We start from the raw sequence: 16,792 nt of genomic DNA on the forward strand, positions 1-16,792 counted from the left end.
CTAACTGTCTGCTAGCTGTAGCTTCATACTGTGTTGAACTATTCTTTTAGAAAACATGAAGTGATGCATTACACTGTCTGGCTCCTTAAATGCGACCTTTTATGCTTTCCATTATTTTCTTTCATATCTATCATGTTGAAATGTTGAAAGTTCATATAAAATGTGCCCAAAGTTTCAAATAATGAGGTAAATGTAGTTAAAAGTGAGCAGAAACCTCAGGCCTCAGACAAGCCAAGCTGACGTCAGCTTGCAGCGAAATCTCTTTGTATGGTCATCTGCTCCAGGCACACTCCTACAAGTGTTTATATTACATACGCTGCCACATGTAGCTACATGCTAACATCGGGGAGGCCTTTATTTGGTTGCCGATGCTGATTTTTCCCCGTTTCGGGATCAAATTCCTGCTGGAACATATCAGGTTGTGTTTAGAAGCTCGGTACCAAGTATTGCTATTTTCTGTTACTGTCATTCCCCAGCAGCCATGATGGTGCAGAGATGCAAGAGACCCTGAAGCACTGACCAATCAGAGCAGACTGCTTTTTTGGGAACAGGGCTTAAAGAGACAGGCGCTAAAACAGAGCGTTTCCGACAGAGAGTGAGCACAGTCATTCCAGCACAGACAGTATGAAAATTAAATGTTTTCTTAAATGTTAAAGCCTGAAAACATGTTCTAATAGAAACCCAAAGTAAAAGTATGAAACTGAAAATAGGTCCCCTTTAAAAGCAGGTGTTGTACATTCAAACAACTCAACTCGCCTGGGATCACAAGTCAGTAAAATGTTACTTCCACTGTGCACATTTTCATCTGTGTTTCCTCTCTCCATCATTTTTCCACCATCCTCGAACACATCTATCTTTTTCCTTCCATCGCTCATCCTCCTTCTTTCCTTCCAATTGGCTGGACTTCAAACATCCAACTGATTGGAAATGTTAAGTTCCCACAGCCCAGCTGACCTCCACTGCTTTCTTCCCCAGAGACTCTGAGGGCTCTCCTCGTCTTTCTATAATTGGAGAGACAAGATACCTTGCACTGCTTTGATCCGCACTCGAGCTCTGATTATGGTTTCAGAAGGGTTAGGGGTTTGCATTCGGAGGATAAACTGGCCGTCTGGCTGTATCCGACTTCACTGCAACGACTCATGGTTGAGTTTTTGGTGACATAAACAGGATTTTAACAGCAATTGTGCAGCTGTGTGTAAAATCCCAACATTAACCAACTGCTCTTTACAAATTAATTATTTGGGACACAAAATGATTGACTACTGATTAAGTCTTGGTATGTGTGGCCACCACTGGTGAAAAATGAATACATAAAAATAATTCCGGGATGTCATTTACAGAAAAAATACATGTAATGCAAACTAGTGACCTACATTAGGCTACAGATTGATTAGTGATTTTTGTTTGCACCCTGAGTTATGAGTTTTTTCACACACATCCATACAGCCAAACGCAGCAATACCTGTTTTCTGGAAGGCCTCGAGCTTTTCGCTGGTGAGCTCCTTGATAGAAGCAGTGATAGCTTTGAAGGCCCCCTTTAGTCTCTTGCCCAGCACCATGTGGTCTGGCTCGGCTCTCAGACGGATACCGTACTTGTCCTTGTCTGTTGACAGCGTCAGCTGTCGCACATTAAGCTCCTGAAATATGGGGAAAAAAGACACAGTATGTTTTAGAAAAGGTGAAGCCACTGTCTTTGACCTTCCTGTTTTAATATCCCAAGTTTGCCGATGAGCACCAGTTACCAGGGCCTTTACTGTTGATAAAACCAAACATGAAAATGAACACAAAAATCTGAAGAAGCTAAATTTAAACTGAAATGTGGGCTGCTACCTGCGGTTATTCCACAGGCTAGTTAATAACATGTCGGGCAGGAAATCCAAAGTGTGGGATCATTTTGAGAAGGTGAAGGACGAACCCAAGGTGATATGTAAACTCATCTTCATTGGTCGACTACAAACATGACGTATCATCTGAAACATGTAAGTACTGTAGCTACATGCCCATTAGCCACTTAGCACAATCATTACTGCTTTGCCAACAGCGTCATTAACAGGCGGCTCGCTCAGTGTGTGACGTGCACTTGTAGATAAAATATAGGCCTATATTAATGAAGATTCATTAGTACGGTTTTGTATTTCTCTGTAATGTAGCACAGTGTTAACAATGTTACTGATACTATTCTTTCTCACACCAAAATATATAATTTAATAATTAAATTAATATCATAAACATGCGGGTGACTAGTCGACTAATGGTCCTATATGACAACTGTTTCTCGAGTAGGCAAATTCTTGGTCGTGGGCAGCCCTAAAATTATGCAGAAGACCCTCTTGTTTTCTTTATATACTGCTAAACAACTAAATGCCTAAAAAATAGCACAAACAAAAAACAACAACAAAGAAAAGACAAAGTTCTTCTGGTAGCAGTATGGACACTAAGTGACCCAACTGCATTTGTTCAGTTTGACCTTTTCATAGCTCAACTTCCTCCCAAGACTTGAAATATAAAAATTAGTTACAATATTTGATACCGTTTGTATCAAAACTAAAGAAAAAACACTCATTATTATTCCACAAATGAAAATAAACTGTACGTGCACAATGACAATGGACTAAAACTAAACTTAATAGAATTCCAAACTAAATAAAAATACAATTTAACATAAAAATTAAAAACTTTAAATACCCCAGGCGTCTACTATCAAGAGCAAATCAATAATTGATTACAGAGACTCATTCACTGAAAGAGTAAGTCAGCCATGAAAACACCCAGCAAGTCAGTCAGTGAGCCATTCCTCCCATTCAGTCAATATCTCTGCCTTTCAATACAGTACGTTTCATTCTTCAATTTAAATGGAGATAGAAATCTGTGATCCGGTCGTATCTGGTGAAGATAGAGATACTAAATTTAGCCAGAGTGACACCTACCCCAGCCTGCCACACACAGCTTCTTTCAGTCAATCACACACTGAAAAGTGAGACTGAGTTTGGTTGACTTGCTGACAGAGAGCACAGATAAGCTGCTGTAGTGGGCTGAGTAATAAACTTAAGAGCAGTGTGGGGTTGAAAGTAGCAGCTAGAACTTGGTTGGTTCATAAAAACAGGACTGAATCAATGCTAAATTACACAAAAAAAGCCTGTTTTATCTTGAGGGCATACATGACTTTGTTTGTCTGATGCTGTTGCAGGACAATATATTCAAGCTGCTGTCAACTCAAACAGTAATTCATTGGATATTTTCACTGAATATTTTGAGCTAAGCGGACACTGAAATCATCAACAAGCTTGTCGACAGGACAGTGCTGACCAAAGCTAAAATTTAAATGGCCATTGACTGTCAACAGCGAATCCAATCTTGGGCCTACGTTCCTCCCTCTGAATTTGTTACATTCATGTTTTGCCTCAAGAAATAGACAATAAAAATGCAATCAGCACCATTCAGGATTTACCGCTGCTCTGTGTGAAATGCAAAGCTGCTGTGTCTTCTTCTTTTGCAAGTTTAGACTTCCGCATTGGCCACTAATGCTTTATTCACACTACACAACTTTAGCCCTAATTTTCCACTTGTCGACAGTTTTTGGAGCTCCCCAACAAAAGCCCATGATCAGTGGCAAATTGGTGTTAGTTTGCCGCACGCTGTGTGTGAACTGCTCGAAGACGTGAGCCGACAGGCTCGGTGATGCATCGCAGACGCTCCCCAGATATGTGGCAGGTCAATACCTGGACCTGTCAGTGAGCTACAGTCAATAAGAGTCAGGGTTTGGAATGAACTTTTCTGTGCACCTGCCTCTGTGGCTGGTCGACTCCAAAATCTGCCAGCCACTTAATAGATTACCATTGTTTGTTTTGGCAGGGTGAGTAAAGCAAATTTAGCAGCTACTTGCATTTGGCTGCCAACTGCTGCTAATTTCCGACCCTAATGAGAGTGCAAGACACGGGTTGAGGACAGAGACGAGCGGTGCTGTGGCGCTTTCCAAGGTGTGTGTGTGTGTGTGTTTGGGAGGAAGAGAGACTCAGATGTTATTATTGTCAGATGTTTCTGCACGCAATGTTTGTATGATAACTTACTCAGAACACTGCTTTGTTACTTTTTGACTTTGATATTTTCTGCTAAGCTCCAGCCCAACCCCGCATCCCATGACATACTCTTCGGAAATTCTTCCTTGTGAAAGGTCTTGTAGTGTCTCTGATTATAAGACAACAAGTTGTATAGTGTGAAAGGTGCGGCAATCTGATGACTTTGTGAAATGAACAGCAACCTCTGAGACTGAAAAATTAAGCTGACTGTAGTTCTTGGAATGGCCACTTGAGGCTGGCTCCAGAAGTGAGTGAATCCCCATAGACATCCATGTTAAAATGTCCAACTTCACAGCATAAAAAACATATTTAAATGACATCGGTCTCTATAGCTAATTTCAGAACTGTAGTTTTTTATTGTTTTTTTTAAACAAAATATATTGCATAATTCAGGTGTGGCCTCTTTGAATGACAGGCTGTCTGCAAGATGTCACCACAGTCTATGAGTCAGATCCATCCCTCACTCCTCCACAGCTCCCCCCTCTCGTCAGAATATAGTCACTTCTCGCTTAAAAAATCCAAGATGGCGACGACCAAAAGGCAGAGCTTGGGGCTTCAAAATGGGAGTCCACATACCAATGTCACAGTAGCTACATCTATTACTTTTATTCAGTCTATGGCTTAAAGTGATCAAACCCATGAAATACACCAGAGCTAAGTTTAATGCCAATAGTGTCCACTACTCTTCACATCTGAAAGGCACTTCTAAGGGGTCTCAAGTTAAGCTAAATGCTTTGTTACATCCTGTAGGAGTCAAATTAAAACCTGTAATTGCTCCAGACATGTGCTGTAAAGGAGCAATCAAAAAATGTAATTCACTCAGACAGCAAGTCAGCCATTAAATCAACCAGTCAGTGAGCCAATCGACAACAGCAGGTGCATATTTAAGTAAAAGCAATTTACATGAATTACAAAGAATTACCAGTTAAATAGTAATGATTATTGAATAATAATAAAAGGAACTCAAGAAAAGCGAGCGCGAAAAGGTGAATCCAGACTTAATGTACCTAACTTTCACATGCTCAGCTCAACTGAAACTCATCAATGGTAAGAGAGTTTGAAGGTTCTTCCCTGGGCTGTAGGAACTTAAACTGCTCTCAATTCTGATCAAATAAACCTTGTTTACTGGAGGGAGGCTAGAAGCTGGCAAGGTTAAATGTTTTCCTCACCAGAAATGAAACACAGTGAGAGATAAGAAGTGGCTCCAACCAAGATTAATCTTGCAGGATCCAACAGAAGGTTGCAACTGGAGCCCTTTTCCCCACATAATCCTTAATCTCTATACGTTCTGTCAATTTTACTTGTCAGCAGTATATGGGAACAAGAGCCGCAATCAATTTTCCATCCAAGATACATCAGTAATTTCTCATCTTGAGAACTATAGTGAGGTTTCACGTGGCTATAGTGGGAACAGCAGCAGCAACATTTCCAGGTAGAGCATCCGAAAGGTTGAATAATTCTCACTTAAAGAGAGTGGAGGGCTTATCTGAGTCAGCTGTGGAACGGCATTGACTTCTTGAGGTCTGTTGGTGGAAAATCAAACCCAAAGACAAAGGGATAATGTCAGTGTAATGGCTTCCTGCACTAAAAGTCTATGACAATTAGTCTGTCTGCTGTCTGAGTAGTCATTTTTCCAGTCTCTCGGACAGCACCTGAACGGACCCAACAAACTTTTGTAATTAATCTGCCCTTTCCGGTGCAAACAGTAACCATACATTGATTATGTTACTTTTACAAAAATGACACTTAAAAGAACACCATTTGTATATCAATTACTCACCCGTGTTACGTTTCAAGAAGAAAACTTTGTTTTCCTTGCATACCTCCACAATAAACGAAGAATCCAAAAAAACAGAGAAAATTCTTGATGAATCAAAGTCATCGGGGTCTGTATTTAATAACAGCCAAACAATATTAAAGTATCTGTGTACAAACTCCTAAACAACTTGTGCACTATGATCTAAGTCTCATTTATCCAGTCATCTGCTCAGTACTTTCCAAACAGACAGCTCTTTCCGACAGGAACTGAATGGCAAGTAAAACGTATCTACTGCTACCACTCAGCCCCACGTATCTGTAATTTTACCTCGCTGAACATGGGAGCTGCTGGTCTACTCCTGCCTTGATCGATAGTTTGTGTTAAAACACCAAAGTCACAATAATACAAACAAACAAACTGATCAAGGCAGTGGTAGACCAGCAGCTCCCATGTTCAGCAAGGTAAAATTACATTTTTAGTCAATCATCTCTGGCTTTGAAGAGAGCACAGATAAGTTTCACTTTTAGTTCAGTTACCTATCGAAGAGGGCTGTCTGTTTGAGAAGTACTAAATGTACGATTGGATAATTGTGACTTGGATTCTACTGCCCAAGTTGTGGGAGAGTTTGTAAACGGATGTCTTGTAGTTTTTCTGTTGTTTAACATGGACCCCTTTGACTTTAACTTATCAACAATTGTCTGTGTTTGGATTCCTCGTTTACTGTGGAGCCATGCAAGAAAAACAAAGTTTTCTTCATGAATTCAACGTAACACGGGGTGAGGAACTGATATATAAATGATCATTTGGGGGGGTGAAGTATTCCTTTAACATTGCAAACACCCAGTCCTCGTTTATATGGGCTTTTTTTTCATATAGTGAAACCCACAGGATGTATGAATGTATGAAAAAAAACACAAAACATAATCTTATCTAGAACGTTAAACTTACAGAACCATCAGCTCAGTAATGTTGCAGAATCTATTTGTAAAACGAGAGCCAGAAGAGCTTCGTGAATTATAATGATGCATATCACCGTGACCATGAAGTACACATTAACAGTAATATAATGTTTCAGTGTGCTGGAGAAGAAAAATACACACTGCTCATGTTGGTGCTGTATATTTAAAGGGTTTGCATGTGTGGCAACTGGAGTAGATCAAATGTGAAATCCTTTTCCAAGACATCTGCTCCACCCCCTTTTAAATGAGCCAAGCACAGAAATTTCAATTACAGCTGCAGACACAAACGGCGTGTGAAGGTGCGTTCCCTCTGTTGTACACCCCCTCTATAAAGTCAACACACTGGCTTTGGAGTGTCAACACGGCTCCAGGAGAGCTTTCTCTTTAACCTAGAAATTTAATAGTACTGATCAAAGCCCAGTAAACAGACAAAAAAAAGCACTTAAAGGAAAGATGAGAAGATGCACCTCTTGCCTTGAAGCAGAGCACTGGTAAAGTGACACTCTACCAAGGCGACTTCAAGACTAGACAAATTATCACACTAAACAAACAAAGGCTGTTTTTGGTTTACTTACTTCCAGGATGTATTTCTGCAGGGACTGGATATCTCTCAGAGCCTCTGGGTCCTGGTGAATAACTACCACTTCCTTTAGTGGGTACTGAAATACACACCGACATTACAGTGGGTCAATAACTCCAGTACCAAAAGCAAAAAATAGAGTCATCATCATCAACACAACAACCATACCTAGTGCATTAACATGAGAAAACCAGATACACTGAAAGCTAAAGGAAATCTATAGGACAGCTATAGGAACTCGTAGCACAGCACAGGATCCTTTAGAGGCATGGACATTTTACAGTTGTGAAATAAATTTCAGTGCTTTATTGTGGACAAACTGTCTAATAACAAAAATACATGTATCGCATTTTCGTGCTGCACTTTCTTGTTTTGTAATCGGCCAACGTTGTCACATCTGCAGTAACCCAATATCAGCCAATATGTCTATGTTTCCTAGAGTTTTAGTTCACTGTACCTCTCACACTGGAGTGTATGAATGGATAGAGTAAAGTTGATGATTCACCTTGACGGGCAGAGTCTTCCTGTCTCTGATCACTCGGCCGAGCTCAATCACAGACTGCATCTGAGAGACGGCGCTCTCAATGCGCTTGTCAATCAGATTCTCCCTGAAAAAAGAAAAACACATAAAGAAAATCTAAGTATCACCACATCATCAATTAATCAATCACATTTAAAATGGTGACACAGAGGGTTCCTGGTTCGAACCCAGGGTGGCGGGTTTGAACCCTGGGGTTGGGGAGCCCCTCTGTTTGCATGTTTTCCCTGTGTCAGCGTGGGTTTTCTCTGGGTACTCCGGCTTCCTCCCACAGTGGCCGTAGGTGTGATTGTGAGTGTGAATGGTTGTCTGTCTCTATGTGTCAGCCCTGTGATAGTCTGGCGACCTGTCCAGGGTGTGCCCTGCCTCTTGCCCCATGCCAGCTGGAATAGGCTCCAGCCCCCCCATGACCCCCAACAGGGTAAGTGGTTACGGAAAATGAATGGGTCAATGTATTTAAAGTGCAGAATCACCATACAAGATGGTCCCTATACACTACAATTAAAAAGAAAAATAAATGGCACAAAGCTTATAGTTTTGTGCCATTTACTTAGTATAAGCTTTCAACTTGAATTGAATTGAAAGCTTATACTAAGTAAATAAAACAAAATAAAAAGGGCAAGAAAATGACATCATAAAAATTAACATCCGTGTTAAAGGGATGTTAAAAAGGTGATGGACCTGACTATGTTCGGGTGTATGCTGTAATGAAGTGAATAAAGACAGGGTTTTAGTCTTGAGTTTAAGATTTCAACTGAGTGTGTTTCTTTAACATGTAATGGAAGGCCATTGCAGATGAGAAAAAACATTGTGATGCCATGACAGGTGCGTTTTAATAATCTCTTAACCAGTAGTTTAGGTCACACAAGAGTTGAAGTTTTTATCTGAAACTCCTAACAAGGTGAGACATTTGCAATTGCAATGGGTATCACCTGACCTAGCTGCCTTCTTATAATAAGAGGATGTAAAAGGGATGAGACAAACATCTTTCAAAACAACCAATCTTCTTTGGAGAATCGTTCTGTATTCAGTGACATTCGGTACAAATTCAGGGCGCAGTTAGGGGATGTCAGTCGTCTCTGTCATAACTCACAGGCAGCAGACGTCATTTTCTGGCTAATCAGTGCCTTAAAAATTCAAACAGCTATTCTATTGAGGAAAAGGAATTATAAAGCGTGACAAGGTTAGTACCACCCATCTAAATAAAGACAGAGTTCAGAACCACCAGCGCCAGAGTTTAACTCAGGAGCATCCACTAATAAGGTACACCGAGACTTCCACCTCTGAATCCAAATTAGAGCTGCACAGCCACCGATAATCATGCATAATAGTGATATTAGCCCTAACTGTCTGCAGGAACATAGACTGTGAGTGTGTGTGCGTGTGCACAATGTGTGTTCATTTACTCCAGCACTCTGCTCCTCTGTGTGCACACAGCAGTGGAGTACAATGAGAGAGGAGAGGACTCCAGGGACAGCCAATCATTTAATGAGCTGATTGAGGAGCAGCTCTTCCCTGCGCCTGATTGGTGGCTGACCTTTGGGAGGAGGGTGAAGTAGTCCCATTCGACAGCAGGAAGGACAAGAGGCTAATAAAGCAGCAGCACTGAGCACTGCCAAAGTGACAGAGGAGATTATATGAACCATTACACAAACTATTTTCCTTATGCTAAATCAAACGGATATTTAATCATGTCAGAACTTTTTTGTAGTTAAAGATGATGCAATTAAGTTTGGGCAATTAGAAATTCCTCCCAGGCATTACAAAACTGATCAGCCACCAAGGCACCCATTTTACTGAAGTAATTGAAGGGAAGGGAATGAAATGATTATATTTTGAAAGCAATATCCATTAGCTGGGCTGACAATCAAAGGCAGGCCCTGTGCCGTTCTGTGTCTGTATTTCTCTGCTTAAAGTACACAAACTCAAGAAAGAAACTCAGGTTTATCCTTCAGAAGACCTTGGATTTATACTTTAGAGAAACTCAGGTTTATACTTGGTAGAAACTCAGGTTTATACTTCAGAGAAACTCAGATTTATACTTCAGAGAAACTCAAGTTTATACTTTGTGGCTCTGCCGACAAATTTGAGAAAATGAGGCATCCCATTCTGGACTACGCTGAATCTGAGCTTTAAATCTCCTCATCTGTAACCTGCAGATGTACAGTCACTGTCATTACTTTTGAACACATTGCATCAATTAATCTTGTCATAGTGAACCCATAAGCAACTTGAAACCCCCTTTTCTTTTCTCTGTGTGTTTTTGTTTAAATTTAATCACCTGTCAATCGTTTATTCATCAGTGCAATCAACACAATTCTTACCTAGCAGTGGCATGCGCCAGTGACACTGACTTCACCAAAGTACTAATCCGTTTCACTTTACATGAGCTTCTGTGATATCCTCGTAATAATGCTTTGCAAGAGCCATATACAGCCAAGAAATCATGCAGAGTAAAAGTACAATCAGGCTTCACCTCTAGGGCATTGATTATCAAATTATGTTTATATTTTAAATCACTAAAAGTTTAATCATACACACACCTGTTTCTGTTTTTTGTGCTGTTTTGTTTTGCAGGGCGACATTAAGCAGCGGAAAGCATGAATGAAGAGAAGAAACAGTTAAGACACAAAGAGAACAGCTGCTGTGAAGCCTGACAGTCATCTAGAAACTACTGTGAACCCTCGAGCTTCAAAAGAGTGTGATACAACTGGGGTGAAGTAAGGCCATGCACTCTGGCTGAGACTGATTAGGCTTTGGATCAGCAGTGGATATCCTGTGAGAAAAGGGGCGAACACAAGGAGCAGTTTACTGTGCGAGCTGAAGGGTGACTATGCTGCGAGAGTGGCAGTTTTTGAACCAGATGACCTTGGTTACATTAATTTGGTTGAAATCTGGTTTTAGTAAGAATCTGCACTGATGACAAGTCCTTGAACATGACATTGTACAAGATACAGGGTGCTGCTCTGTAACTGATGCTGTTCTAAAGGGAAGGCGGGTAAACGATTTCCATACAGAGACAAATGACTTATTAAAACAGTCCCGCCTTACATTTCCCACTTGTAAAAAGTTCTCTGTTTTACCCAACTTGATCTCCATTGTGTGTATACGCTTTAAGACTAAGGGGGACCTTGCATTTGCTGTTAGGGGCCCTCGGTCGTGGAATGAACTGCCTGAAGAGCTCAAGCTTGCTGCATCAGTATCTTTTAAATCACTTTTAAATACTTGTGTTTTGCAAAAGGGTTTTCTATGATTTCTATTTAATTTCTCTTTTTAATTTTGAAGGTTAATTTTTATTCTTAACCAATGAAACACTGTATCTTATTCCAGACATAGCACTTAAGTCTTGCACTTCCTCTTGTTTGGTTTTAAATTGACCCATTGCTTTTAAAATGTTCCTTTGTGTTGTATTTATGGCATTTAATTATCCATCGCTTTTACAAATCTATTCCTGTGTGTGTGTGTGTGTGTGTGTGTGTGTGTGTGTATCTATCCATAACTACTGGACAAATTAGCCTAATGTTTTTTGTATATTTATGACTGTTTGCTCAAAGGCCTCTTATGGTTGCGATGACTCACAATTTATTTTTGAAAAACCTGTTTTATTGACTGTTTATGTCGTCACTGACTGCTGACACCTCACTACTCTTAACTGGCTTAAATTCATTCAATTTCAGTAACCGCTTATCCTGTTGGGGGTCGCGGGGGGTGCTGGAGTCTATCCCAGCTGTCATTGGGCGAGAGGCGGGGTACACCCTGGACAGGTTGCCAGACTATCACAGACAACCATTCACGCTCACATTCACACCTACAGGCAATTTAGAGTCACTGATTAATCTAACCAGCATGTCTTTGGACTGTGGGAGGAAGCCAGAGCACCTGGAGAAAACCCACGCTGACACGGGAAGAACATGCAAACTCCACACAGACAGGCAATATCCACCCTGGATTCGAACCAGGAGCCCTCTCGCTCTGTGGCGACAGTGCTTACCACTGCACTTTTCTCATTAATTGCAATTTACAATTACATTTATTTTGTAATTTAATTATGTTACTCTGTTACATGTAACTAGTTACTCCTAAATGCTGCCCACCCACATGTCCCACACACACCTGGCAGAGATTTGCACTCCTTTCTAGTTATTATTGTCATGTGTTGCTCTAAATATTTACTGCAAAGCCAATATTCAATGAGTTAATCAATCAATGTCACCTTGTGAGCTGAATCAGACAGATCATGATGCATTGCCTTCTGTGATTAATTTTGTTTCTTGAATAAATATGTAGTGTTTACTGCCTGACTTAGTTGCTCCACTTGTTTTACCTAAAGCTTTATATATTTCATAAAAGTTTAAAAATTTTGTTCTGCAGGATCCCACTATGAAACACTTTGTACACATCCTCGATTTCTGCCTGGATCCTCTCAGCCAGAATATTTAAAAGATGTGGGGAGCGGCCGGGGATAAAAAAAGGTGACACATTTAACATCAATATCACATCAGCTACTTTTAGCTAATATGGATAGCAACAACTCTCAGGGCACTTTTGCCTTTTTTTTCCTCTTAAATATAAGTGGCATGAAGCATTTGATGTGCGTAAAATCTGAGCTTTATTGGAGGATTTTTCCAACCTGACTTGGGGCAGCATGAGATAGTGGATGCTGCTGCTGTCCTTCTCTTCGACAGAGGCAGGGTCAATGAGGTGACACAGATTTTGGTACATCATCTCTGTAATGAAGGGTGTGAAGGGAGCCTGAGGGGAAGGAGGGAAGAAAGAGAGTAGACATGAGAGAAAAAGGAAGAGGAGATTATTAAATGCTCTGTACTGTAGTTAATTTACATTCTTTGACATAAAAGGTCTAAAAGTCAGAAGCAGCTATAAAATCAGCATACAAAACACATTTTTACTGCAGTTTTTTTTTTTCCCTCAAACGGTGCAAAAGTTCAAACAGAATTATGCCAGAGTGAGGTTACTTCCAAAGGAATTCTTCCATTTTCTACCACGGCTAATTAATTTGTGTAGCTGATCTGTATTGATCTGGGTTAGGCTAACTGGCTCTTAGCGTGCATCTCGCCTCACATGCAAACATCTTCACTGTGTTATAAATAAAAACTCCTACTGCTCATGCATAATTCATAGCCATGCCAACACACACACACACACACACACACACACACACACACACACACACNCACATGGAGAACAGAACACTGAAGAGGGTTTCCAGCGCCCACAGGCAGTCCTCAGTGCCACTCTCTCCCTACAAAGTTCACACACACATCAATACAGTCGGTCCCCTTGGAACAGTGAAAAGATAAAAGTGCCCGAGCACACATCAGAGCATGTATCCCCAATACACTCTAACCAAATGTTGACTGGGAGGGCCACAAACTGATTGCTGTAAAATGTCCGCAGATGGAGGCTATGATGAAGAGACACAGTTTCCATTAACCGAATTAATCATTTATGTGATTAACAAAACAACTAAAAAGTAAGATACAGGACATAAACTATAAAGAGCATCATGTGTATTTACACACTTATGTATACTTGACTCATCAGATCTTACTAGTGCTGGTGACTGTCACTCCTGGGACTCCATACATTTTAGTCATCAGCTGCATTTTGCATCCCTGTTATATAATGACAACATTACCGCTAAAGACGCACTGATTCAGAGCTGTTATCTCACCTTTAGACGGCGTCTGTTGGTCCTCACATACCAGTTGGTGAGCATGTCCACGAACTTGACCAGGCGAGGTACGACAGTGTACAGGCGATAAGCTGCAACAAGAAACTACCGTCAGTTTATTTACGCTGAATACAGAAACAACATGAACAGGTTGCCAGATGGGATGGATTTTAAAACACAGAGTTCCTGGACGAAAATATCAGCAGTGTGTGTGTGTTTGTGTTTGGAGGATGTCCGTCTCACCGTCCATCTCAGCCTTGAAGAACTGGATGAGTGACTGTGTGAAGGACTGGATCCATTTGTCCATGATGTTGTCACTCTGCTTCGCCGTGTTTTCGTTGTACAAGAACTGAATCTCATCCTCCTGACACATTAATACAGACACATAAAAAAGCATTAACACAAATGTCCAGTTACAAGGACACACAACATCACTGATGTGAAACGGCTGAAATCTGTACCATATATACGCAAGAATATAAAAAAGAAAAGTCATAGCAGTTTGAACCTGCACATAAAAAAATTCTGATTTGAGCCGTCTACGGGCGAAGAAAGAAATTTTTTATCAGTCTGCCACCTGCAGGCAAATGTGTTATGACTAAATCTTTTTCTAGTTTTTACTGTTGCTGTGTTTGTGAGAGAGTATTGATGTTTGACATATTTTGAACTTTAAACTTCTGTGTAATAGTACTTTTCTCTGTTTTTATTTCATCTGTTATTCAACTGAAAACAAGCTGACAAACAATTGTCACAGAGGCTCCCTTGTCTGATGGTCAAGTAGCTGAAATAGCTTGATGTTAAGACTGGTCATTCACCTTCATAAAGGGAAATAAAATGTAATTTGATTTATATGATGTTCAAAAATAATGTCTGGCATTTCAGAGGGAATATTTTACGCTTTTATTAGTATTTATTACTTGACTGCACACAGATGTAAGAAACGAGGGGAGAGGGATATGGGAGTGACATACAACAAAGGACTCAAATTGGATATGTTGCAGTTGACGCTAACATTTGGCATTTTACAGCCACATGTTAAATACGAACGACAGCTGTAACATTGATCGCCTGCAGGTGGTGCAGGTAGCTCAAACGGCAGCAAATGTTACGTTCTTCATCTGTAGGTGGCAACCAAGAGGCAACCTCCAGGGCTGAAAAATGGAGCCGACGTGGAATGGCCACTTGAGGCTGGCTCCAAAAGCGAGTCAATCCCCATAGACACCCATATTAAAAGGGCCAACTTTAGAGCAGAAATAAACATGTTTACAGCCTGGTACAGAAAATGGTTTTGGTCTCTATAGCTAATTTCCCCCTTCGTGACAACTGTATAAACTCACCCGTTTACATTATTAAGGCTTAAAGTTATGCATAATAAAGGGCAGGTGAGTGTCATTCAGTTCATGAAAGTTAACTTAAACATTTTGGTCGAGTAAAAATGTCTTGTTCAGTGTTTGTTTGTATGAAAAGAAACCCCAAAGAGTCAAATGTTCATTTTTTCAGGCAAGTACATTTTGTCTTAATGGTTTTAAGCCTGTTCTTCGCTATAAAAATTAGCATTAGTATTATCACAGGTAACTATAGCTAGCTGTAATTACACTGTGCTAACCAAGCTAGCAGCTAGCGTTAGGGTTATCTCCACCCTCTTGTCCAAATATGGTCACTCCTGGCTCCAAAAATCAAAGATGGCGATTGCCAAAAAGCCAAAAGGGGAGTCTACAAACCAATGGGTGATGTCACAGTAACAACATCTATTATTTTATTCATTCTATGGTGGCACTTTTGGTAGGTTTACATTTACTTAATTATCTTCCTGCTGGTTTGCAGATGTAAAAGTGGTCACACACAGTGATTGAAAACCTACCCTTTGTGGAGAACCAGCCTGCTAAAGCAACATTATCACTTCTTTTTAAAACATTCTCTCACAGGAACACTTTTATTGTGCAGGGTAGAGACTATGGAAAAAATGTTCTGTGCTTAGATTTCTTCAGATGGAACCCAAATACCCAGCAATCAGTTAGCCAATCACATAGTGCTGTTAGACGAAAGTTTAACTGCAGCTATTGCAACATTATTTAATGGCAAACAAACTGCTGTACTGTCAAGCACTGCTGTGGTTTTTAGACACTAAACAGCTAAAGGAACATAGTGGGAAATGTGAAAGTAATGACCTTTTTATTCTGTTCATTACCTTCTGTAACCTTTGTACGTTCTGCACCAGGAAGCGATAGGCATTATACCACGGCAGGAAGACATCCTTCAACACGTCTCGCACACCCTCCTCTTTGAAGCGCAGGTTCTCTGCTCTCACTACAGGAGAGTTGATGAGGTACAGCCTACAAAGAGAGACAGTGAAGGAGCTTGTTAATGTGGCAGGACAGATTATGAGTGAGTGAGAGCATACAGTGTGTGCACAGGTAATAACTTGAATGTGTGTGCAGATGTGTATGAGTGAGTGAGGCTGTTTGTGTAAGTGGTCCTACACAAATGAAGTGTGTGTTTGTACTGAGGAGACAGGGAGATATAAAAAAACAAAGTGTTAGTTGAAATAAACTTTGCAAAACTGAGCAGTGTTGCCCCAGATACACATTCACCAAAGCTACTTTAAATGCACTATACAGGAAGGTACCATAGGGAACCATAACCATAAGTGTTGTGGGAATACAAAGTTTGCACCAAGACTGCCAATTTAAACAAAAGTAAAACAAAATCACATATAACCTACAGTGAAAACATGTCATGATTATGACTGCTATGTTAAGATTTGCTGTTACTTTGGTAAATAAACATTAAGATTGGCAGGTTTTTATACTTACATTTATAGCTGCAAACATTGGTTGACCAATTAGTTGATCGAAAAATAATTGCCAATTTTTCATGCAAAAATGGCAGAAAAGGTGTTTCCAACGTCTCAAATATGGAGATTTCCTGCTTTTCTCTGTTTTAAATCATATTAAACTTAATATCTTTTTGGTTTTGGACCAACAAAACAAGACATTTAAAGACATCACCTTGGACTTAAGGCAAATGGGATGGACACTTTTCAGTATTTTCTGCCATTTTATAGACCAAACAAGTAATCTAGAAAATAAAAACGCACATTTGTTAATGAAAATAATCGTTAGTTGCAGGTCCATTTAAAAAAAGAATATGCATGATAAATCATTTGGAATGACATCTCAGCCAGTGCA

General features: G+C 40.2%; 1 protein-coding gene across 1 annotated transcript in view; it reads right to left on the minus strand.

Annotated features, from left to right (window-relative positions):
* iars1 (isoleucyl-tRNA synthetase 1) overlaps positions 1-16,792 on the minus strand; it is an 85,705-nt gene that overhangs the window by 18,357 nt on the left and 50,556 nt on the right. Inside the window, exons 19-26 of the mRNA XM_050037637.1 lie at positions 15,793-15,937; positions 13,848-13,968; positions 13,605-13,696; positions 13,098-13,172; positions 12,543-12,664; positions 7,880-7,982; positions 7,370-7,453; positions 1,463-1,637 (exon numbers count right to left, since the gene is read on the minus strand). Coding sequence (XP_049893594.1) covers positions 1,463-1,637; positions 7,370-7,453; positions 7,880-7,982; positions 12,543-12,664; positions 13,098-13,172; positions 13,605-13,696; positions 13,848-13,968; positions 15,793-15,937 — 917 coding nt within the window. The remainder of the gene's footprint in view (positions 1-1,462; positions 1,638-7,369; positions 7,454-7,879; positions 7,983-12,542; positions 12,665-13,097; positions 13,173-13,604; positions 13,697-13,847; positions 13,969-15,792; positions 15,938-16,792) is intronic.

Source organism: Epinephelus moara, chromosome 24 (assembly GCF_006386435.1).
Source record: "Epinephelus moara isolate mb chromosome 24, YSFRI_EMoa_1.0, whole genome shotgun sequence".
In the NCBI taxonomy this organism is placed as follows: Eukaryota; Metazoa; Chordata; class Actinopteri; order Perciformes; family Serranidae; genus Epinephelus; species Epinephelus moara.